This window comes from Chlorocebus sabaeus, chromosome 3 (genome assembly GCF_047675955.1).
Source record: "Chlorocebus sabaeus isolate Y175 chromosome 3, mChlSab1.0.hap1, whole genome shotgun sequence".
In the NCBI taxonomy this organism is placed as follows: domain Eukaryota; kingdom Metazoa; phylum Chordata; class Mammalia; order Primates; family Cercopithecidae; genus Chlorocebus; species Chlorocebus sabaeus.
Genome location: NC_132906.1, coordinates 4413216 through 4436159, shown reverse-complemented (window position 1 = coordinate 4436159; position 22944 = coordinate 4413216). Strand labels below are relative to the sequence as shown.

Genomic DNA, 22944 nt, shown 5'->3' with positions numbered 1-22944 from the left:
TGTCCCACAGACCCTGACCGAGTGGTGAATGAAATGAGTACTCCGACGCAGGTATGCAGTATAACAGCAGCTAGGGGACTGCTCCGCACTAGTGGCCAGAGAGCGACCAGGGGAACAGCTGGAGCTGCTTGCTTTTATTCAGTACAGACATAATGCTGAAAGCCTGGAGCAAACACAGTCTGCAGGTAATTAACTTTATTGTTCCCCTGGATGATCAAAGGTCAGCTGCTGGTCAATGTAAGTAAACAAGCCTGTTCACGATAAATTCCCCCATGCTTCCTGGTACCTACTCCTTGCCTCTGCCTCAGGGTGGGAGAACAGCTGCCTTCAGCTTATTCTCCCCCGAACCTATGCAGAGCCTTCTGACTTTTCAGAAGGCCTGCTACTTTCCCTATAGTTTCTCCCACCATTCTGACCAATCTCCTACAGGGATCATCCCTTGGCGAGGCTAGCCCTGATGTCCTCTGTCACGCGTGTCCGTGTGAAGAGACCACCATACAGGCTTTGTGTGAGCAACATGGCTGTTTATTTCACCTGGGAGCAGGCGGGCTGAGTCTGAAAACAGAGTCAGAGAAGGGGGATAAGGGTGGGGCCGTTTTATAGGATTTGGGTAGGTAAAGGAAAATTACAGTCAAAGGGGGGGTTGTTCTCTGGTGGGCAGGACTAGGGGTTACAAGGTGCTCAGTGGGGGAGCTTTTTGAGCCAGGATGAGCCAGGAAAAGGAATTTCACAAGATAATATCATTACTTAAGGCAAGGACCGGCCATTTTCACTTCTTTTGTGGTGGAATGTCAGCGGTTAAGGCGAGGCAGGGCATTTGCACTTTTGTGATTCTTCGGTTACTTCAGGCCATCTGGGCATATATGTGCAAGTCGCAGGGGATGCGATGGCTTGGCTTGGGCTGGGAGGCCTGACATTCCTGCCTTCTCATATTAATAAGAAAAATAGTGTGAAGTGTTGGGGGGTGAACATTTTTTGGGGGTGGTATGGAGAGAGAATGGGTGATGTTTCTCAGGGCTGCTTCAAGCGGGATTAGGGGCGGCGTAGGAACCTAGAGTGGGAGAGATTAAGCTGAAGGAAGATTTTGTGGTAAGGGGTGATATTGTGGGGTCGTTAGAAGAAACATTTGTATTGGTGATGGCCTGGATATGGTTTTGTATGAATTGAAAAACTAAAGGGAAGACACAAGGTAAGAGAAGGAGAAAAAACAGGTATTGAAGGAATTGGGAGGACCTAGGACATCTAATTAGAGAGTGCCCAAGCACTAGGAGGTATCAGCTGTGATGGCTTGGAGAAACAGTGTAAACCGGCAGTGTAAACACGAGCAGGGCATTTACGAGTAGTTGAGAACGGTGAATAGGAGTCTGACTAGACAGACAGGAGGGATGAAAGTTTTTTGAGGTGCAGTCTAAGTTGGTAATGAGACTGGGACCTGATAAAAAGGAGTGTTCACACAGGAGCTCAAATGGGCTGGAACCTGTAGCATTCCAAGGACTGGCCTGAATTCTGAGGAGGGAAAGTGGTAAAAGTGTTGTCTAGTCCTTTTTAAGCTGGTGACTGAGCTTGGTGAGGTGTGTTTTTAAAGGACCATTAGTTCGTTCTACCTTTCCTGAAGATTGAGGACGATAAAGAATAGAAAGGTTTCACTGAATACTAAGAGCCTGAGAAACTGCTTGGGTGACTTGACTAGTAAAGGCTGGTCCGTTATCAGACTGTATAGAGGTGTGAAGGCCAAACTGAGGAATTATGTCTGACAGAAGGGAAGAAATGACCGCGGTGGCCTTTTCAGACCCTGTGGGAAAGGCCTCTACCCAGACTAAGAGAGATTTTAGTTTTCTGACTCGGGGCATGTGAGTAAAGTCAATTTGCCAGTCCTGGGCAGGGGCAAATCCTCGAGCTTGATGTGTAGGAAAGGGAGGGGGCCTGAACCATCCCTGAGGGGTAGTAGAACAGCAGATGGAACACTGAGAAGGGATCTCCTTGAGGATAGATTTCCATGATGGAAAGGCAATGAGAGGTTCTAAGAGGAACCTACATGGAAGAGGTTATGAAATGACGACAGAATAGAATGGGCCTGTGAGGCTGGAAGGAGATATTTTCCTTGGTCAAAGAACCATTTGCCTTGTGTGGGAAGAGATTGATAGGTGAAAGTTTCAGCGGGGGAGGAGGTGGGAGTGGCCGATGTGAAGGAGGAAAACTGCCCTGAGGGATAGAAGTTGGAAGCTAGCTGCTTTTTAAGCTAATTTATCAGCATAAGCATTGTCCTGAACGATGGTTGGTGGGAGAAAATAGATTTTGGAAGTTATGAGAACTGTAGAGAGTTGAGCATAGTTTGTGATTTTTAGGGCGTCTAACAGTATTAACGCGGTGGCAGCCGCTGCGCGCAGACATGAGGGCTCGGCTGAAACAGTAAGGCCAAGTTGTTCGGACAGAAAGGCTACAGGACACGGTCCCGGCTCTTGTGTAAGAATTCTGACCACACTAACCATGCCGAGGAAGGAAAGGAGTTGTTTTGTAGAAGGGATTGGGGTTTGGGAGATTAGCCGGACACAAGCAGCAGGGAGAGCGCAAGTGTTTTTATGATAATTATGCCGAGATAGGTAACAGATGAGAAGGAAATTTGCGCTTAACTGAAGTGATGGGAGCTGTCTGTGAGGCCTTGCAGCAGTACAGCCCAGGTAATTTGCTGAACCTGATGGGTGTCAGGGTCAGTCCAGGTGAAAGCCAAGAGGCTGGGATGAAGGGTGTAAAGGAATAGTAAAGAAAGCATGTTTGAGATCCAGAACAGAATACTGGGTTGTGGAGGGAGGTATTGAGGATAGGAGAGTATGTGGGTTTGGCACCACGGGGTGGATAAGTAAGACAATTTGGTTGATAAGGTGCGGATCTTGTAAGGCTGTAAGGCTTGTCTGGTTTTGGGACAGGTAAAATGGGGGACATGTAAGAGGAGTTTACAGGCTTTAAAAGGCCATGCTGTAGCAGGCAAGTGATAACAGCCTTTAATCCTTTTAAAGCGTGCTGCGGGATGGGATATTGGCGTTGAGTGGGGTAAGGGTGATTGGGTTTAATGAGATGGTAAGGGGTGACTGGATCAGTCACCAAGGAGGGAGTAGAGGTATCCTATGCTTGTGGGTTAAGGTGGGGGAGTACAAGAGGAGGATGTGAAGGAGGCTTTGAACTGGGGGAAAAGGCAGCAATGAGGTGTGGCTGTAGCCTACGAATAGTCAGGGAAGCAGGTAATTTAATTAAAATGTCTTGACCTAATAAGGGAGCTGGGCAGGTGGGGATAACTAAAAAGGAGTGCATAAAAGAATGTTGTCCAAGTTGGCACCAGAGTTGGGGAGTTTTAAGAGGTTTAGAAGCCTGAGCATCAATACCCACAACAGTTATGGAGGCAAGGGAAACAGGCCCTTGAAAAGAAGGTAATGTGGATTGGGTAGCCTCCGTATTGATTAAGAAGGGGAAGGACTTAAGAGTTACTCAAAGCATCTGTGATGGTCCAGGAGGCTTCCAAGGCGATGGGGCAGCGTCAGTCTTCAGCCGCTAAGCCGAGAAGGTCTGGGAAGGAGTCAGTCCGAGCCTTGGGCCAGAGCTCCAGGGCTCTGAGAGTGGCTGCCTGGCAGGTTGGACAGTCTGATTTTCAGTGGGGTCCCGCTCAGAGGGGACACAGCTTGGGAGGAATCCCGGGCTGCGAGCATTCCTTGGCCCAGTGGCCAGCTTTCCGGCACTTGTAGCAAGCTGCTGGGGGAGAAGGTTCTGGAGGAACCCGTGGCAGCTGAGGCCCAGGCGTTTGGAGTTGTGTGCTGGAGATGTGGCTGGGGTTTGTCTCACAGTGGAGGCAAGGAATTGCAACTCAGAAATAAGCTGCTACTTGGCTGCCTCTACTCTATTATTGTACACCTTCAAGGCGAGGTTCATTATGTCCTGTTGTGGGGTTTGAGGGCCGGAATTTAATTTGGGGGGTTTCTTTAATGTCGGGAGCAGATTGAGTAATAAAATAAAATGCATATTAAGAATAAGACGGCCTTCTGACCTTTCAGGGTCTAGGGCTGAAAAGCATCTCAGGGTTGCTGCTAAACAGGCCATGAACTGGGCTGGGTTTTTCTTTTTTTTTTTTTTTTTGAGACGGAGTCTCGCTCTGTCGCCCAGGCTGGAGTGCAGTGGCCGGATCTCAGCTCACTGCAAGCTCCGCCTCCCGGGTTCACGCCATTCTGCTGCCTCAGCCTCCCGAGTAGCTGGGACTACAGGCGCCGCCACCTCGCCCGGCTAGTTTTTTGTATTTTTTTAGTAGAGACGGGATTTCACCGGGTTAGCCAGGATGGTCTCGATCTCCTGACCTCGTGATCCGCCCGTCTCGGCCTCCCAAAGTGCTGGGATTACAGGCTTGAGCCACCGCTCCCAGCCGGGCTGGGTTTTTCATATTTGATGAAAAAGAATCTAAAAGCTACATGATTTGGGAGAGGTCGGATAAAGAAAAAGGAACATTAACCTTGACTATGCCTTTAGCTCTAGCCACTTTTTAAGAGGAAATTTCTGGGCAGGTGTGGGAGGGCTAGTCCAGGAATGAAACTGTAAGCCAGACCGGGTGTGAGGAGGGGAGGTGGTAGAAGGATTACAGAGTGGGGGAGCAGAGACTGAGGAAAAATTGGCGAGGAGGGGAAAGGTCAGATGGGTCTGTAGAAAGGAAAATTAGAAAGACTCAGCGACGCTTGGGGTTGGGACTGAGGGGACAGGTGGGAGGGGAAGAAGGAAGATTTGGGACGAGTAGCATTGGGAATAGAGACTAGGGAGGGACCGATATGTAAAAGAATGCCTGGATGTCAGGTACCTCAGACCAGTTGCCCATTTTACGACAAGAATTATTTAGATCTGGTAGGATGGAAAAGTTGAAAGTGCCGTTTTCTGGCTATTGGGAACTACTGCTGAGTTTGTATTGGGGTCAAGCGGCATTGTAGAAGAAAATAAGGCATTTAGGTTTTAGATCTGGTGTGAGTTGAAGAGGTTTTAAGTTCTTGACAACACAGGCTAAGGGAGAAGAAGGAAGAATGGAGGGTGGAAGGTTGCCCATGGTGAATGAAGGAAGGAAGCCCAGAGAAGAGAGAGTAGAGACACAGAAAGAGTTCGTGGGTTTTTGCCCTCCAGAAAAGAAAGGGGTTGGGGAGCAGAAATAAGGTATTGGGGTGCAAAAATAAGAGGGGGCACAAAAGTAGGAGGTCGGGTCACAAAAATAAGGTCGGGGTGCAAAAATAAGAGGTCGGGGTCCTTGCCCCTCCCTGAGAAAAGCAGAGAAGGGGTAGAGAGGGAGGGTAGGGGTTGGGGTGATTGCCCTTCCCCCAGAAAAGCGGGACTTGCTGCTTAGGATGAAGGACCAAGGCAGGTGTCCCCGCAGTGTGGTCAGACACCCCTGAAACGTGGGTGAGTAATCAGAGAGGCGTCCCTGCAATGATTAAACACCAAGGGAAGGCTGCCTTCCCCAGTCCGTGACCGGCGCCGGCGTTTTGGGTTCCACGGATAAAACCTGTCTCCTTTGTCTCTACCAGAAAATGAAAGGAATTGAAATTAAGAGAAGGGAGAGATTGAAGGGTGGCGCCAAGACTGAAAGGAGAAAGAGGTTGGGGGATAGTGAGAGAGGTTGGAGAAGAGAGTAAAAAGAGGCCTCTTACCCGATTTAAAATTGGTGAGATGTTCCTTGGGCTGGTTGGTCTGAGGACCAGAGGTCATAGGTGGATCTTTCTCACGGAGCAAAGAGCAGGAGGACAGGGGACTGATCTCCCAAGCAGGTCCCTGATCCGAGTCATGGCACCAAAATGTCATATGCATCCTTGTGAAGAGTCCACCAAACAGGCTTTGGGTGAGCAACATGGCTGTTTATTTCACCTGGGTGCAGGCAGGCTGAGTCCGAAAAGAGAGTCAGAGATGGGAGATAAGGGTGGGGCTGTTTTATAGGATTTGGGTAGGTAAAGGAAAATTACAGTCAAAGGGGGGTTGTTCTCTGGCAGGCAGGAGTGGGGGTCACAAGGTGCTCAGTGGGTGAGCTTTTTGAGCCAGGATGAGCCAGGAAAGGGAATTTCACAAGATAATGTCATCACTTAAGGCGAGGCAGGGCATTTGCATTTCTTTTGTGATTCTTCAGTTACTTCAGGCCATCTGGGCGTATTAAGTACAAGTCACTGGGGATGTGATGGCTTGGCTTGGGCTCAAGGCCTGACATCCTCCCCCACTCTTTTTCTTTTGAAGAGTTGGGGGTTTCACTCTGTTGCCCAGGTTGTATAGTCTAGTGGTGTGATCATAACCTTAACTCCTGCTCAAGTGATTCTCCTGCCTCAGCCTCCCAAGTAGCTAGGGCTACATGTGTATGCCATTAGGCCTGGCTACTGTTCAAATACTGGCTCAAATGATCCGCTTCAGTCTCCCAAAGTTCTGGGATTACAGGTGTGAGCCACTGCACTTGACATGACCTCTCTGGATAGAGTGGACACTTGCTACCATCAGACCAGCAATGAAAAGCTGTCAACTCTTTGTCATTCAGATCAGCTTTGATTAAAAGAATTATTACCAGCCAGGACAGTGACTCTTGACTGTAATTTTAGCACTTTCAGAGGCCAAGGTGGGAAGACTGCTTGAGTCCAGGAGTTAGAGACCAAGCTGGGCAACAGAGTGAGTGAGAGACTCTGTCTCCACAAAAATAAATAAATAATTTAAAAGAATTATTTCCAAATAATTTGGGAATACCGTATTACTCTGTCTCTTGCACAGCATTTGACATGACCCACAGAGCTAGGCTTTGGTAGTCATCAACAGTTAAATTCACGTTAAAGACGAAGACACCTCCTGTTCATTGACTGTTTACTATGTGGAGGTTTTATACTACGTTTCCATATATATTCTTTCTTTTCATGTAATCTTCTTGACAGTCCTATGAACGTCTCATTATTATCCACCTCTGTTTTGCAGATGAGAAGACTGGTTTCAGAAAAGTTGAGTGCTGAAGACTACAAAGCTGTTTGTAAGTTATCAAGCTAGGATTTGATGCCAGGTCTGCCTGACTCCAAATCCTGGGCTCTTAACCATGACACAGCCGTGCTGTCTTCACTCCTGTGACGGCATAAAGAATTGTGTCAGAATGGGTGACCTGGCGTGAAAAGCCCTGGGCCGCAACTGCAGGTCTCATTTCTCTCTACAGCCCCATCTGAAGATGCAACGAAGATAGGAACCACTGATAAGGCAGAACTTCTTGTCTGGCAGAGTAGAAGCTGGAAGCTCCTCCCCACTAGCCTTTCCACCTTGTAAGGGATTTGGACCCTTCAAGCTTAGTGGGCAGTCTTGAGAATTACATGGGCTACAGGTGAAAACTTACATATTAGAACCTTAATTGAACAACCAGTTAAGACTTGAGTGTGGTAAAAGATTTGTTATTTATTCAGTCAACAAACCATGTGGCACTACATACTATATTAAAATAAAAACATAAGAACAAAATACAGGCACAAAAAAGGCTATTGTGACTATCCTTAAAGAAACACATTTTAGGAGGAATGATGAGCCTTTTGGATACGCTTTCAAGCCAAAGAGCTCTCCTAAATGAAAAGGAAGATCGGGGCCTTGTCTGGCATCTTAAGTAGTTGTGTGATCTTGGAAGTCTCCGGCTTTAGCTTCCTTACCCGCAATGAAAATTAAAAAGAAAAATTGAAAAAAAGAAGCAAAACCAAAATCTTGCTTTAGAGAAGTAGACTCTTTTTGAAGTAGAAAGCCAAACAAATTTTGAAGGGCCAAATTTTTGTGAACTATTGTCTTTAACTCGCGGTCTTTGTTTCAGTTGTAACGGTTATAAATGGCACTTCATTTGATTTCTTTAAACATTTTACTTGGCCGTGCTGTTTAATCAGACACAGAAGCCAGGTATGTAGAACTGCGGTAACTCACGGTGCTGTAACTTCCTAGATGAAAGGGCCGTGGCAGTTACAACAAAACAAAACAAATTTAATTCTGCACTGTCAGTATTCAAACTAGTTTCCGAATCTAATGGACACACTCTGCCAAACCACCGATCAGCCATTTGAGGAGAGATGCGCGATGCCTATTTTGGAGTGAATTCTCACAGGGTTATCTTCGTCTTATGAAATGGTGTAGTGGACTGCCCTTTTTCTCCTTCACTAAGTCACACTCAGCCAAAGCGGAAAACAAAAAAAAAACCAAACCAAACAAACAAAAAAAAAATGACAAAATAGACCATACGCAGATAGAAAAAAAACAAAACCCCAAAACACCTCCTAAAGCGTCGGTCGGGCTCTAGGTTAGCTTTGAGCCTCTGTGCTCCCTGCTTTGCTGGAAACAGGGAGATCCATCGCTCCCTTAGGCGCTCCCTTTAGTTTTCTTTTTTTTTTTTTTTTTTTTTTAAAACGGAGTCTCGCTGTGTCGCCCAGGCTGGAGTGCAGTGGCTGGATCTCAGCTCACTGCAAGCTCCGCCTCCCGGGTTCACGCCATTCTCCTGCCTCAGCCTCCCGAGTAGCTGGGACCACAGGCGCCGCCACCTCGCCCGGCTAGTTTTTTGTATTTTTTAGTAGAGAAGGGGTTTCACCGTGTTAGCCAGGATGGTCTCGATCTCCTGACCGCGTGATCCGCCCGTCTCGGCCTCCCAAAGTGCTGGGATTACAGGCGTGAGCCACCGCGCCCGGCCACTCCCTTTAGTTTTCTAAGTGTCGGCGCCCGGAGCGACGTCCACCACGGAAGGTCTTTCCCGGAAACGGTTTTCCGTCCCGCCTCGCCGCCCGCCTACGCCACCACTGGCCCGCTGCTAGTCGGAAGCCGGCGCGCCGTACGTCCCCCGCCGGGCAACGCCCACCGCTGTGGCGTCACTGGGGGTTGTAGTTTCCCTGGGCTCAGCGGTGCCTGCGCTTTAGTGCAGAGACGCGGGTGAGAGCCTCACTTCCCACAGGCCTTCGGCACGGGGGCGGGGCCCCGACGGAGGCGGTGATTGTGGCGGCTCTTTTGTAAATGCTGCGGAGATTCAGGCGTCGGTTCCTGCTACTGAGCGGCCCGGCCTTCACGGAGCGGTAATTTGTGGGCGAAAGGAGCGGAGGAGCTCTTTGTCCGTGGCCCCGCGCCGGAGAAGGACGGCGGTGGGCTGGCAGGGCTCCGCTCGGCCCTCGGGGTTGGCTCGGCGGGGCGCTGGGGCGCACTGCGGTTCCCGGCAGTTCAGTGGCTTCGCCCGTTCGCGGTGCTTTGTTCGCAGAGCCGGGGAAGCCGGCCTCTCTGGGGTATCTGTCTGTCGGTCTGGCCTGGCTGTGGCAGGACTTGAGTTCCTGTGGGCAGCGCGGCCGCCGAAGTCCCGTGGAGCAGGGCGGTGAAGTGGCATTGCTGGCTGTCCTCAGGGCCAGTCCGGCCCGGCTTTGTCGAGGGCTTCTCTCTTGAAGCTTCGTGTGGATTCGTGGCTTTCGAGGACGTGTTGTATTTTAGGGGACTGCTAAATCACTTCCCAAACCAACTAGCCAACTTTTCACGGTCTAAGAGTGGCTTTGAATTTGCTGTTTGTATCCACTCTCCTCCCTCACCGTGCAGAGAATTTATCATCTTTTCATATGGCTTTAAAGAATGTTTACATAGTGCTCTCTGGAGGTTTCAAGGCTAATTTGTTACGTTTTTAAAAAGTTTTATTTAGGTATAATTGCTATACAAGAAAAATGGCACATGTTTAAATGCATTCCATTTGATGAGTTTGGCATACACGTGCACCCGTGTCCTTTAGGTTTTGATATCTGTGAAGTCTGAATCCACATACTAATCCTATCTCGGCATATTTATCATCAATGCTCCGTTTACCAAGACCTCAGTAATAGCAGGTTCTGGTTAAACTGTTTTTATACTTCATGCTGACATTAAATATGTTTTTAGGATCACGGTCATTAAATTGAAGTGGAGGTATAGAGGGTGTTTTTGGTAGGAGTTGGAGGGGGAGATGCAGATGTCTGGGTGCTGTGTCTCAAGACTCCTTGCACTTGTCAGTCTAGTAGGGAATTTTTCTAGTTTTCTGTATTATGAAATGACCTTGTAGTTTGTCTCCCTTCTGAATTTGGCTTTCAAAAGATTTTCTGCTAAGTCATTGAAATTAAGCAAAGTTACGTGGTTGATTTTGAAGAAAAAAAAGTCATTTTTTTTTTTAGATTGGCGTCCTACTGAAAAACAATCAATTTGCTTAGAAAAAGTTCTTACAAATTATTCAGGAATAACAGATATCCAGTAAAGTGCGCTAATCTTAAGTGTACAGTCCAAATGTGTCCACCCCCTGTATTAACCTTCCCAGTTGTTGAAGTCAAAATAAAAATTTGGAGATGAATCTCTGAATTTACCATTTTATTTGGGAAGAAAGAATGGCAGTTCCAGGCGTACAGACCAGGTGGTCTTCTGTATGTCCAAAGAACAAAGAGAAAGCTGCAGGTTTTATAAAAAAAAGAGAATTGTTATATGTGTCGCTCTTTGAGAAAGTTCATTGGTTCTCCTAAGGTTCTGGGGAGGCAGCAGTTCCTACCGAGTGGGCCATGGTGACGGGCAAAATTCATCCTAGAATTGCAACAAGTTACCTCAGCATCTGTGGATCAAACTGGTCTCAGGTTACCACCGGCAGTTTCGGCATACCGACTTGCAGAGAATTCCATTCTTGGAGCAAACTTATGTGTCCTGAGTGCCTTTCCCTCTTGACTTCTTGATTGTTTAGTTGGATATGACAAGAGTGACCCAATTTGTATGATCAGCTTTCACACAGTCAGGACAGCCTCCATTTTCCTGGATAACGACCAGTATGCCCTTTATAACTATGAGTTTATTTTGCCTGTTCTTCAGCTTCATATACTTGGAAACATGGGCCAGGCGCAGTGGCTCATGCCTGTAATCCCAGCAAATTGGGCAGCCCAGCTAGGTGGATCACTTGAGGTCAGGAGTTTGAGAAGCACCTAACATGGTAAAACCCCATCTCTACTAAAATATATATATATATATATATATATATATATATATATATATATGTATAGCCAGGTATGGTGGTGCGTGCCTGTAGTCCCAGCTACTCTGGAGGCTGAGGAGCGTGAATCGCTTGAACCCGGGAGGCTGAGGTTGCAGTGAGCCAAGATCACACCACTGCACTCCAACCTGGGTGACAGAGTGAGACTCCATCTCAAAAAAGCAAGGAAACATGCATTTGTCTGATGTTTACACATGATTATTTATTTTTGTTACTGCCTGTGGCAGCAATTTTTGTTTTTGTTTTTATAAATGCCTGAATAGCTGTGGTTCTCAAAGTGTGATACTGTGAAAAAATGTACATCACATTGGCATTTTTGTTTTTGGTTATCAAATGGTTGGCAGGCAATCATCTTGTTCCAAGAAAATCTTCAGTTGCAATTAATGGTACAGTAAGCCTTTATACAACTCATTTACAACTCAACCAGGGAGCAATGGTGAAAACACAGCATCATTATGTTCACTGTCTTCTGTTTCTTTTAACAGTTCTGTAAACTGGCAGTTGATAGCATTTGTACATACTGAACAATTTTAACAATTATATTCATGATACTGTTCATAGATTATGCTTCAGAAAACTGAACACAAGAATTTTCAATGTGTATTATACAGGGGAATGAATCAGTGAGGGAAATAGCAGTCTCTTGTTGTAAAATCCCATTAAATTCAGATTTTTTGCCTTATAAAATGACACCATCTGTCAAGATAGAAACTGATTTTTAGGCTGGGCACAGTGACTCACACCTGTAATACCAGCAGTTTGGGAGGCCGAAGCAGGAGGATGACTTGAGCCTGGGAGTTCAAGATCAGACTGGGCAACATAGGGGCACCCTATTACTACAAAAAAAAAAAAAAAATTAGGTGGGCATGCTGACACACACCTGTAGTCCCAGCTGCTCTGGAGGCTGAGATGGAAGGATCACCTAAGCACGGGAGGTTGAAGCTGCAGTGAGCCGTGATTGTGCCACTGCATTTCAGCCTGGGCAACATTGTGAGACCCTGTCTCAGGAAAAAAAAAAACAAAAAACTAATGTTTTCATATCTAGCTGAAATTCTTCTGTCAGACATAAAATACTAGGGCACAGGGGCTCACGCCTGTAATCCCAGCAGTTTGGGAAGCCAAGGTGGGAGAATGACTTGAACCCGGGAGTTCGAGACCAGCATGGGCAACATATGGGGACCCCTCTTTACAAAAAAGTGGAAGATTAGCTGGGTGTGGTGGCATATGCCTGTGGTCCCAGCTACTCCGGAGGCTTGAGGTGGGAGGATCACTGGGGCCTGGGTGGTAGAGGCTGCACTGAGCCATGATCATGCCACTGCACTCCAGCCTGGGTGACAGAGACCCTATCTCAAAAAAAAAAAAAAAAAAAAAAAAGTTAAAAAACATCCATGCCACGGTTCAGTTTTAAGGCTTTGAATTGATATCATCTCTTTGTAAATTCAGGTAATCTTTGGGATAAAACACACCTCAATTGGTGATTGGTCAGTCTCTCATTGCATTACTCAGATAAAGCTAAAGACAAGTGCTTGTAATTTTTTACAGCTTTGAACCTGGATACTAGTAGAAGAGTCTGTGGACAATTGGTTGGTCACTTAGTTGAAAATTTTTCACTTTTTGGAAAACATCTATAACCTTTTAATTAAAATATCTTTTTAAATCGCACAATAACCTAACAATTTCCTCAACTCAGATAACCTGTTTACCTTCTCTTCATCTGAAAATAATTTTCTTTTTTCTTTTCATTTCTCTCTTTCTCTCTCCTCAGCCTCTTTCTTTCCAGGCGTTTTTATAACTGGCCAAAGCTAAAGCTCAGATTCTGTTCAAAATCATAAAACATTTTTTTGTTGGATATTTAGTCCTGATACAGGTGACTAATTACAGTTGACTCTCGAACAACGTGAGTTTCAACTTTGTGGGTTCGCTTATGCCTGGATTTTCTTCCACTTCTGTCACCCTTGAGACAGCAAAACCAGCCGTTTCTCCTCCTCAGCCTAGTCCAGTGTGAGGGCTAGTGACACGAAGACCTTTGCTATTAAGTGGAAGTGGATCATCATAAAGGTCTCCCTGCGTATCTTTTATTTATATGTTTATGTTTTTTAGACACCAAGCATGAAGTCAACACCTTTATGATGATTCATTTCCACTTAACCAATAAATATGTATTTTTTATTATTTTCTTATCATTTTTTCTCCAGCTTACACTGTTGTAAAAATACCGTATGTAATATACATAACATGCAAAATATGTGTTACCTGTTGTCGATAAGGCCTCCAGTCAACAGTAGGCTGTTGGCGGTTAAGTTTTGGAGAAGTCAGAGTTACACTTAGAACTCCCCTCGCAACTGAAAATCTAAGTGTACCTTTGTTTTAAATTTTAAAAATTGTTCATACTTATTTTTCAAACTAGAAAAATAATTATGCTGGCCAGGCGCGGTGGCTCACGCCTGTAATCCCAGCACTTTGGGAGGCCGAGGCGGGCGGATCATGGGGTCAGGAGATCGAGACCATCCTGGCTAACACGGTGAAACCCCGTCTCTACTAAAAATACAAAAACTAGCCAGGCATGTGGTGGGCGCCTGTAGTCCCATCTACTCGGGAGGCTGAGGCAGGAGAATGGTGTGAACCCAGGAGGCAGAGCTTGCAGTGAGCTGAGATTGCGCCACTGCACTCCAGCCTGGGCGACAGAGCGAGACTCCGTCTCAAAAAAAAAAGAAAAAAAAAAAAGAAAAAAAAAAAAGAAAAATAATTATGCTATAATTAAAATACTAAATATTTCAACTTAATTACTGCTATGACTTGAATGTCCGCCCCAAAACTCGTGTTGGAATGTTAATTGCCAATGCAACAGTGTTCAGAGGTGGGAAATGTAAAAGGTGATTAGGTCATGAGGGCTCCACCCTAATGAGTGGATTAATGCTGTTATCTCAGAAGTAGGTTACTGATTTCAGGGGTGGCTTTGTTATAAAAGACAGCCTCTCCCTCACAGGCTGTTTTTTTGCCTTTCTACTCTTCCCCCATGGGGATAACCCTTGCCAGTTGCCAATGCCATGCTCTTGTTCTTCCCAGCCCCAGAACTGTGAGAAATAAATTTCTTTATATATTACCTAGTCTCTTCTCTGGTATTCTGTTACAGCAGCAGACAATGGACCAAGATAATTACCAACTACAATTTAAACAGATCACCGTAACTTGTACTGTTTTCAGAAACTATTCAAATAAACACTGAACAGTGTTATGGCCATGTGTTGAGAACAAATTATTCAAACAGAATCAGTTCATTGACACTGATGAGATTGCAGACATGCTTCCTGGCAGTCTGGGGGGTGTGCGCACTGACACGGGCTTCAGTACAGCAGCGTCTTATAGCATGCAGTGGCTACAGTGACAGGTAGTCCTACCAAGAGAATAAAGTGTTCAAGAGAAAAATATTTTGTACTTACTCACTTTTAAATTTAATTAACTTTAATTAAAATGGAAAATTCAGTTCTTCAGTCACATTAGCCACATTTCAAGTGCTCAGTAGCCACATGTGACTAATGGCTACTGTATTAGATGCATAGGTCCATGTAATTGTATGTTTTTGTCTTTATTTCTTACAATAGGCACTGCTGTGCACTTTGTAACTAGCAACATATCTTGGATATAGTTACTACTTCTGTATCAGTAAAGAGCTTGTTCTTTTTAACAGTTGTGTAATATGATTACCACGATTAGCTGATCTCCTGTTAATGGACGTTTACTTTCAGTTTATTGCAAATATGAGTTTATGCCAGTATAACTGTGGGACAAAATGCCTAGATGTGAAGTTGCTGAGTCAGAGTTCCTCTGCATTTACAGTTGGCTAGATATTGTCATATTGTCCTTCAAAATGTTGTCCCAGTTCATTCGCTCAGTGAGTGCTTCATGAAGGAGTTTCTTCAAGATGAATGATGAGAAACAAAAGCCAAAAAGAGTTTCTGTTTCTCATACTGGTATTACCAGTTTTCAGTCTTTGCCAACCGAGGGTGGGAAAAAATGGTAATGTTGTTACTGTTTTCATTTCCATTTCTTCAGTGGAGTGACAATGCGCACATTTTAATGTTTCAGCATCGGTATTTTTCTGTTTATACTTTTCGTATGTTTCTGTTTTTTAGACACCAAGTATGAAATGACATACATGTTTGCCTCCACATTGCCCTTTTTCGTTTTCCTTTATATTTATGTGTGTGTGTGTGTATATATATATTTACATATATATTGTTGTATTATATTGTATCTATAAAGTCTAGAATTGTGTCTGGGAGTAGTGTGAGATATCATTCCACTTTGGTACTAGACTCTTCCCATCTCCTCCAGAACATGACTGTAGCAACTCTCCCCTTTCTCCATCCTCATCAGCCTACGAACATGCTTTGATTTCTCCTAGTGTAAAAAATACTCCTCTTCACCTTACTTTTCTATGTATTTCCTTCTTTTTATAGCAGAACTCCTGGTGTTAGCTGTCTACTGTCTTCAATTTCTTATTCTGTCATGCATCCTCTCCACTCAAGCTTTTGCTCTCCCTGCCCCCCAGCTGCTCTCACTGAAGTTCTCATGACCTTTGCTTTGCCAAATTCAGAGTTCAGTTCTCAGTTCTCCTTACCCTTCATCTGTTCACAGCATTTAGCATAGCTCTTTCCTCCTCGAAACAGTTTCATCACTTAACCTCAGGGACGCTACACTTTTTGCTTCTTATCTGTTTTTTTGTTTTTTTTTTTTGTTTGTTTTTTTTTGAGATGGAGTCTTGCACTTGTCACCCAGGCTGCAGTGCAATAGCGCAATCTCGGCTTACTGCAACCTCCGCCTCCTGGGTTCAAGCAATCCTCCTGTCTCAGCTACCTGAGTAGCTGGGGTTAGAGGCTCCCGTCACCACACCTAGCTAATTTTTTGTATTTTTAGTAGAGATGGGGTTTCACCATGTTGGCCAGGCTGGTCTCGAACTCCTGACCTTAGGTGATCCACCGGCCTCAGCTTCCCAAAGTGCTGGGATTACAGGCGTGAGCCACTGCACCTGGCTGCCTCCTTTCTTTTTGACTACGCTCAATCCCTCAGTGTTCTCATCCAGTGTCAAGGCTTTAAATACCATCTTTATGCTGAGGATGTCCACATTTGTGCTTCACAGCCTTGGCCTCTTCGGTGAGTTGCATTCTGGTGCATCCGCCTGCTGCTGACATGGTGTCTCTACTTGCATGTCTCATAGGCATCTTAAAATGTCCTAAATTCAGCTCTTGGTCTCTGATTGCCCCATACCTGTTTCGTCCTTCATCTTCCCCCTTTCAGTAAATGGCAAATCTGTTCTTCAGGTGCTCAGCCAGGAAATTTTAAGAAATGAGGGAGAAGATGCCATTGATCTCTGGAGGTTGGTAGACAATAAAGGAGGGGTAGTAGATTGTGTAGTTTGGTCATATGAGAGTCAGAATTGCTTGTTATTAATTTATTATTTTTTTGAGATAGAGTCTCACTCTGTTGCCTAGGCTGGAGTGCAGTGGTGTGACCTTGGTTCACTGCAGCCTTTGCCTCCCAGGTTCAAGCGATTCTCCCGCCTCAGCCTCCTGAGTAGCTGGGATTACAGGCGTGCACCCTGACACCCGGCTAATTTTTTTGTATTTTTGTTAGAAACGGGGTTTCACCATGTTGGCCAGGCTGGTCTCACACTCCTAACTTCATGTGATTCGGCTGCCTTGGCCTCCCAAAATGGTGGGATTACAGGCGTGAGCCACCACGCCCAGCCTGTCTATTTTTTTGAGACAGGATTTTGCTCTGTTGCCCAGGTTGGAGTGCTACTTACAGCAGCCTCGACCTCCTGGGCTCAGGCGATCCTGCCACCTCAGAACTCCCAAGTAAAATTGCTTTTTATGATCTAGAAAAGGAGTGTAGTCTGGAAGGAGAAGAGGAATAAGAATATATGTTTTGTCTCAAGGCTCAGTGGTACTGGAGTATGGGCTCCATAGAAACAACTGTTCTCAGGAAGGTGAGGGAGTGCTCAGACAAGAGGTTGAGGATAATGAGGATTTTGCTGATGATAGACTGTGGGTGTTTGGGGCTCGGATGTTTGGGAGATGGAGCAGAGGAAGGTGTGGGGATTAGTGTGTAAGAAGTGAAGCCTGGCTCTGGGTCTCAGGGCTTCCAGTGGTGAGTGATGTAATAGGTTTAAATAGGTAGATAATGGTGATGGGGGTTTCTGGAGGAATGGGGTATCAGCGGGAGTGTCCTGCAGATGAAAGTTAGGAAAGCTGGGGAGCTGGGTCTTACCTGCCCCTGATAGCTGTACAACTTGCACCTTCTCCTTCCCTTGGTCCTTAATTTTCCCTTCTAAATGAGGACCCTGTCCACCCTGTCTAAACTTACAACCTCCTTTTCCCACATGGCTTTTATTTTTCCCCTTTGCACTTATTTCTGTTTAACATACTGTATAGTGTGTGTGTGTGTGTGTGTCTTCCCCACTAGACTTTGATTTATGAACTGCTGTGTACCCAGGGGCAAAAACAATATCTGACACAGAGTAAGAACCTAGTAAATGTTAGTTGAGTAAAATCAGACACTCAGAGGCAAGGCTTGTCTTCTCCCTGATGTCCTGGTTAAGTGTATCTATCGCATGGTGACAAAGTTACACTAGCAATTTGGTTAATTTTAAAGTCTGATAACTCATACAGAGTTATAGCATGAGCCAATGTAATTTTTATTGGCTCATGCCATAAGAATTACATTTCTCCTACCTGCCAGACATGGTGCTTGGCAGTAGTGAGTATATAGATACCTTCAAGGAACTTCACGGATTGGTAATAAACGTGAAAGCAAAACATCACTAATAAGTGCTAGAAGAGTGACGTCACTATTTTACCTCTAGGAATACAGATGAGGGGCTATCTGGTGGGTGAGGTGTTAGTACGGAGATGAGAGAGGAAGGGACAGGTATAACAGTGCCAGGTAAAGCCACAGGTGCTGGTGGTAACTTTTGTTCTAGAACTAGGGAGAAAACAGGTTCACCAATTGGGCAAAGAAACAATGTTAAACAAGGGCCAGAAGCAAGAAAGTGCTTAGTGTGGGTAATATCTGATAGCGGCTTTTTTTTTTTTTTCTTAAGCAAATAACTTAAGGTATTTTATCTTCCATAGTTTAGTTCAACTAATCTAGCCCTTGTATAAAATCATTAGTAATTGAATGTTTAGGTCAAAAAGGATCTTAGGTTTTTGATCTCAATTTGGTTATTTTTAAGACTTAAAAAAAATGTAGCTCAATGCCCAGTTACTTTGCTAGTTCAGGTCTTTTGTATATGAAATATTGAGGACATTTTTATGCTGGGTTGAGATTTGGGCTTATTTTGGGTAGGACATCTAATGGCTTTACCTAATACATTTTGTTGGCTATCTTTGTCTACAGATATTGGAAATCAGTCGCTCTTCTAGCCTTTGCATTGTTTAAATATAGTGTCATTGGACTAAGATGTTCCTGATGCCAACCTCTTCAGAGTTAAACAGTGGGCAGAACTTCCTAACCCAGTGGATGACCAATCCTTCTCGGGCCGGGGTCATATTAAATCGTGGATTTCCTGTTTTGGAAGCAGACAAAGAGAAGCAAGCAGCTGTGGACACTTCTACCAGCTTTCCTGTTAAAGGCACACATTGTTCTGATAGCTTCAGCTTTATAAATGAGGAAGATTCACTTCATGAAGAACAGAAGTTGGAGTCAAACAGCCCTTACAAACCACAGTCAGATAAATCTGAAACCCATACATTCTTTCCTCGCATTACAAAGGGACCACAGATAGTGGCCTGTCACGACGCTCCTGGACACCAGGAAGAGAACAAAAATGACGTTATCCCAGATCTTGCAAGTGAATTTAAAGAAGGGGCTTATAAAGACCCACTTTTTAAAAAACTTGAACAGGTACAATAGGATTTGGGCTACTGTGGATTTATGTCATTGCAGGTTTCTGTTTATGTAATAAAGTCATCTGTTCCAGGTCTTCTTGTTTTTTCCCCTTCACTCTGAAATCCTCAGAATACCAGATTTGGCCCTTTGTCTAATGTGAAACATTAAAGTGTGTTTAATATGTAAAATATAATTATAGCCCTCATGATAACTTTAAGTTGTTACCTCATTTGGCAAAACGTAAGAAATGGTTGTTCAAGTATTGGGGAAAAAATCGGATGATGTACTGAAGCCCATCCTATTTTTACAATCAAAGGATTTATATGACTGTTTTGGTCTCTTAGTTGAGATAGTTGTTGTGATTTCCTTCGTAAGGATTTGAGTTTTAGATTTTTGGTGGCTGATTTAGTTACCTAGGGATCCCTGTCTAAAACTTATTACCAGGAAAGATAGGAGGAGGGAGATGGGAGGAATTAAGGGAACAAGGGGTCCCCGAAGAAATGTAAAGTTGATTTAATAAAATTAATTTTGTATGAAAAAAGCTGAAAGAAGTACAACAGAAGAAGCAGGAACAATTGAAGAGGCAACAGTTGGAGCAACTACAGAGACTCATGGAAGAACAAGAGAAGCTGCTCACCATGGTGTCTGGGCAGTGCACACTTCCAGGTATGCTTTGCCTACACAGAGCCTCAGTACAATGCACATTTCTGATCTGTAGTTGTTTGACAGGTTATTTCTATTGTTCGCATATCACGTGTTGTAAACTCCAGTTTCTTTAAGGGCCAAGCAGATAAATGTGAAATGGTAGAGTTGTAATATAACTGGAACAATAAGGAGCTGCGGCATTCTGGTGTGTGCCTGCCCTACTTTAAGGCATTCATGTTTATTCATTAAAAAAAAAAAATGAGCTGGGTGTGGTGGTCCATGCCTGCAGTCCTAGCTACTCTGGAGACTGAGGTGGGAGGATTGCTTAAGCCCAGGAATTTGAGGCTGCAGCAGTGAGCTATAATGGCACCACTGCATTCCAGTTGGGGCAGCAGAGTGAGACCCTGTCCCCCCAAAAACGGTTCAATGTAAGAAAAGTCAGGTTTGGTCTAGAGCTACTACTGGTATCCAACCCCTGCCTGATGAATGAAAGCTGTTGGGTGTCGTAAAGGTAAACATATGTAGAAGCCACTCTGTTCACCTGAAGAACCACACCAAAGATATTTTCTAGGGTAGGAGATGACAGTATCCTGTTGTGTGACCTGTCAGTTAATGGAAAGCATCATGTGCCAATCAGGAAAGAAAACTGGAAATGTGACCTGGAGCAGTGGTTTGAAAGTGTCTTGACCACACTCTGTAGTGGTAAAAATGTTTAAAATGGTGACTCATAATGACAGCAATTTCATGTCATCAGTCCTTATTGGTGCTCCTGGCAGGTAGTGAGGACATTTTCTATCTTGTTTATTCTAATTCTATATCATTTTTAAAAATGCTACGTCTGATGACAGAATTATAGATTGTGTCCCACAGTTTGAAAAAAAACTGAGGTTGGAGCCATGTGTTTGCTTCTTGGTGCTACTTTTAAGAAATAGACTTTACTGACCCAGGAAAGCACCTGTTCTGCTCAGAGATTGTGCTGGGCATTGAGAATACAAGAAAAAGAAGACTTGGCAAGTGAGTGAGGCTGGGTGCAGGGGTCAGGTGGGGCGTGGTTGTGAGAATTGTAGCGCATGAACAGTGGTTTAGGGAATTTGGATGTTTATCTCAGAGAATATAGAAAACATTGCCTTAAAATAGTTGAATGGCTTAGGGTTTCTTTATGGAATACATACAAAGAATAATCAAGATCACGTAAATAACAGCTGTGATACTTTTAAAGGTAGAACCAGCACTATGACAGAATGACAGGAAAGCTGATTTCAAAGTTACTTACGTAAGAACTAGCCTCATTCAGTCGTGGAGTGGTTTGCTTTGGGGCAGTGGTTTTCAAATATTTTGGTCTCGGGACCCCTTAGGATTCTTAAATTTTTGAGAGCCCCAAAGAACTTTTGTTATATGGGCTGTATTTATCAATAACTTACTGTATTGGAAATTAAAACAGGCTAGACATGGTGGCTCACGCCTGTAATCCCAGCACTTTGGGAGGCCAAGGTCAGCAGATCCCCTGAGGTCTGGAGTTCAAGACCAGCCTGGCCAACATGGTGAAACCCCCTCTATACTAAAAATATAAAAAATTAGCTGGGCGTGGTAGCACACGCCTGTAATCCCAGCTACTCAGAAGGCTGAGGCATGAGAATCACTTGAACCCAAGAGGTGGAGGTTGCAGTGAGCTGAGATCGCACCACTGCACTTCAGCCTGGGTCACAGAGCGAGACTGTCCCAATCAATCAATGGTTTTGTTCATCACCATTTCCTAATAAAGGGAAAAGATACTTTTATCACTGCAGAGAAGCCTTTGTAGGGTGGGGTCACTACTGGGGAGAAAAGAAAATGTTGAAGGAAGTCATCAGCTTTGTTGCTTTTCTTAATTGCAAGGTTTGAGTGTACTGCCTGATGATCAGAGCCAGAAGCACAGATCTCCAGGAAATGCCACCACTGGAGAGAAAGCCACACGCTGCTTCCCATCGTATGTCTACCCAGACCCAACCCAGGAAGAAACGTGCGCTTCCAACATTGTATCCCATGAGCAAAGCAACTTCTGTAGAACTGCTCATGGTGATTTTGTCTTAACTTCAAAACGTGCTTCTCCTAATTTATTTTCTGAGGCACAGTGTCAAGAAGCACCTGTGGAAAAAAGTAACTTAAAAGAAGAAAACCGTAACCATCCTACAGGTGAGCTACTTGTGTTTCCCTCTTCTGTACTTACAGTGTTACTAAGTTGTCCTAAGATCAAGCCTTTCCGTGTGTTTTCTTTAAAAATTATTTTTTCAAAGACGGAGTCTTGCCGTGTTGCTCAGGCTGGACTCAGACTCCTAGGCACAAGTAATCCTCCCTGGTCAGCCCCTGAGGTAGCTGGCACTATAGGCACATACTACCCTGATAGCTCTTTCTGCGTGGTTATTTTTTTCTTGTCCCCTGTGGCATGCTTTTTTTTTTTTTTGGATTCAGAGTCTTGCTCTGTCACTCAGGCTGGAGTGCAGTGGCACAATCTCGGCTCACTGCAACCTCTGCCTCTAGGGTTCAAGTGATTCTCGTGTCTCAGCCTCCCAAGTAGCTGGGATTACAAGTATGCACCACCATGCCCAGATAATTTTGTGTGTTTTTAGTAGAGAGGGGGTTTCACCGTGTTGGCCAGGCTAGTCTCAAACTCCTGGCCTCAAGTGATCTGCCTGCCTTGGCCTCCCAAAGTGCTGGGATTACAGATCTGAGCTACTGCACCCAGCCTTCATGCCTTGTTCTTAATTTACAGTTAATTCATCGGTGTGGAAAGCTCAAATATGTTTTTCTTCTTTTTTACACAACATGCTTCCCTAGCCTTTTGTTTTGGAAAATTTCAAACATCTAAAAAAGTTGAAAGACCACTGCAGTGATTACTGATATATACCCACCACCTGGATACAGCAGTTAATATTTTGCTGTATTTACTCTATCAATGTATGTATGTGTGTGTATATATCTTCTATATGTATATCCTTATCTTTACCTCTATTTGTGTATAATTTGCTGAACCATTTCAGTGAAAATAATATGCAGGTATCTTGTTACTTCATTCCAAATATTTCAGTATGCATCAAGTAAAAATTAGGACATCTGTTTAACCACAGTGCTATTATTATATCTAAAGAAATTAATGATAATTCCTTAATATTCAAGTTCATTTTGGAATTCCCGCAGTTATCCCAAAATGTCTTTTAAAGGTGCTTTTTTTTTTTAAAGGATCCAATCAGATTCATGCATATCCAGTCAAGTTCATGTATTATGCTTGATTCTTTTTTTTTTTTTTTTTTTTTTTTTGAGACGGAGTCTCGCTCTGTTGCCCAGGCTGGAGTGCAGTGGCTGGATCTCAGCTCACTGCAAGCTCCGCCTCCCAGGTTTACGCCTGCCTCAGCCTCCTG

At 44.4% G+C, this 22944-nt stretch overlaps 1 protein-coding gene across 4 annotated transcripts in view; it reads left to right on the top strand.

The window, feature by feature from the left end:
- Positions 1-8866: 8866 nt before the first annotated feature.
- Positions 8867-22944, top strand: part of CPAP (centrosome assembly and centriole elongation protein) — a 42805-nt gene continuing 28727 nt past the window's right edge. For 2 of the 4 annotated variants that reach the window (XR_012091758.1, XM_008021746.3), the window contains exons 1-4: positions 8867-9053; positions 18413-18919; positions 19447-19570; positions 21425-21721. Coding sequence is in view for 3 of the 4 variants with exons in the window: in XM_008021746.3 (XP_008019937.1) it covers positions 18476-18919; positions 19447-19570; positions 21425-21721 (865 nt within the window). In the remaining variant the exon portion in view is untranslated. The remainder of the gene's footprint in view (positions 9054-18412; positions 18920-19446; positions 19571-21424; positions 21722-22944) is intronic. The other 2 variants (XM_008021745.3, XM_008021744.3) reach the window with 2 other exon arrangements.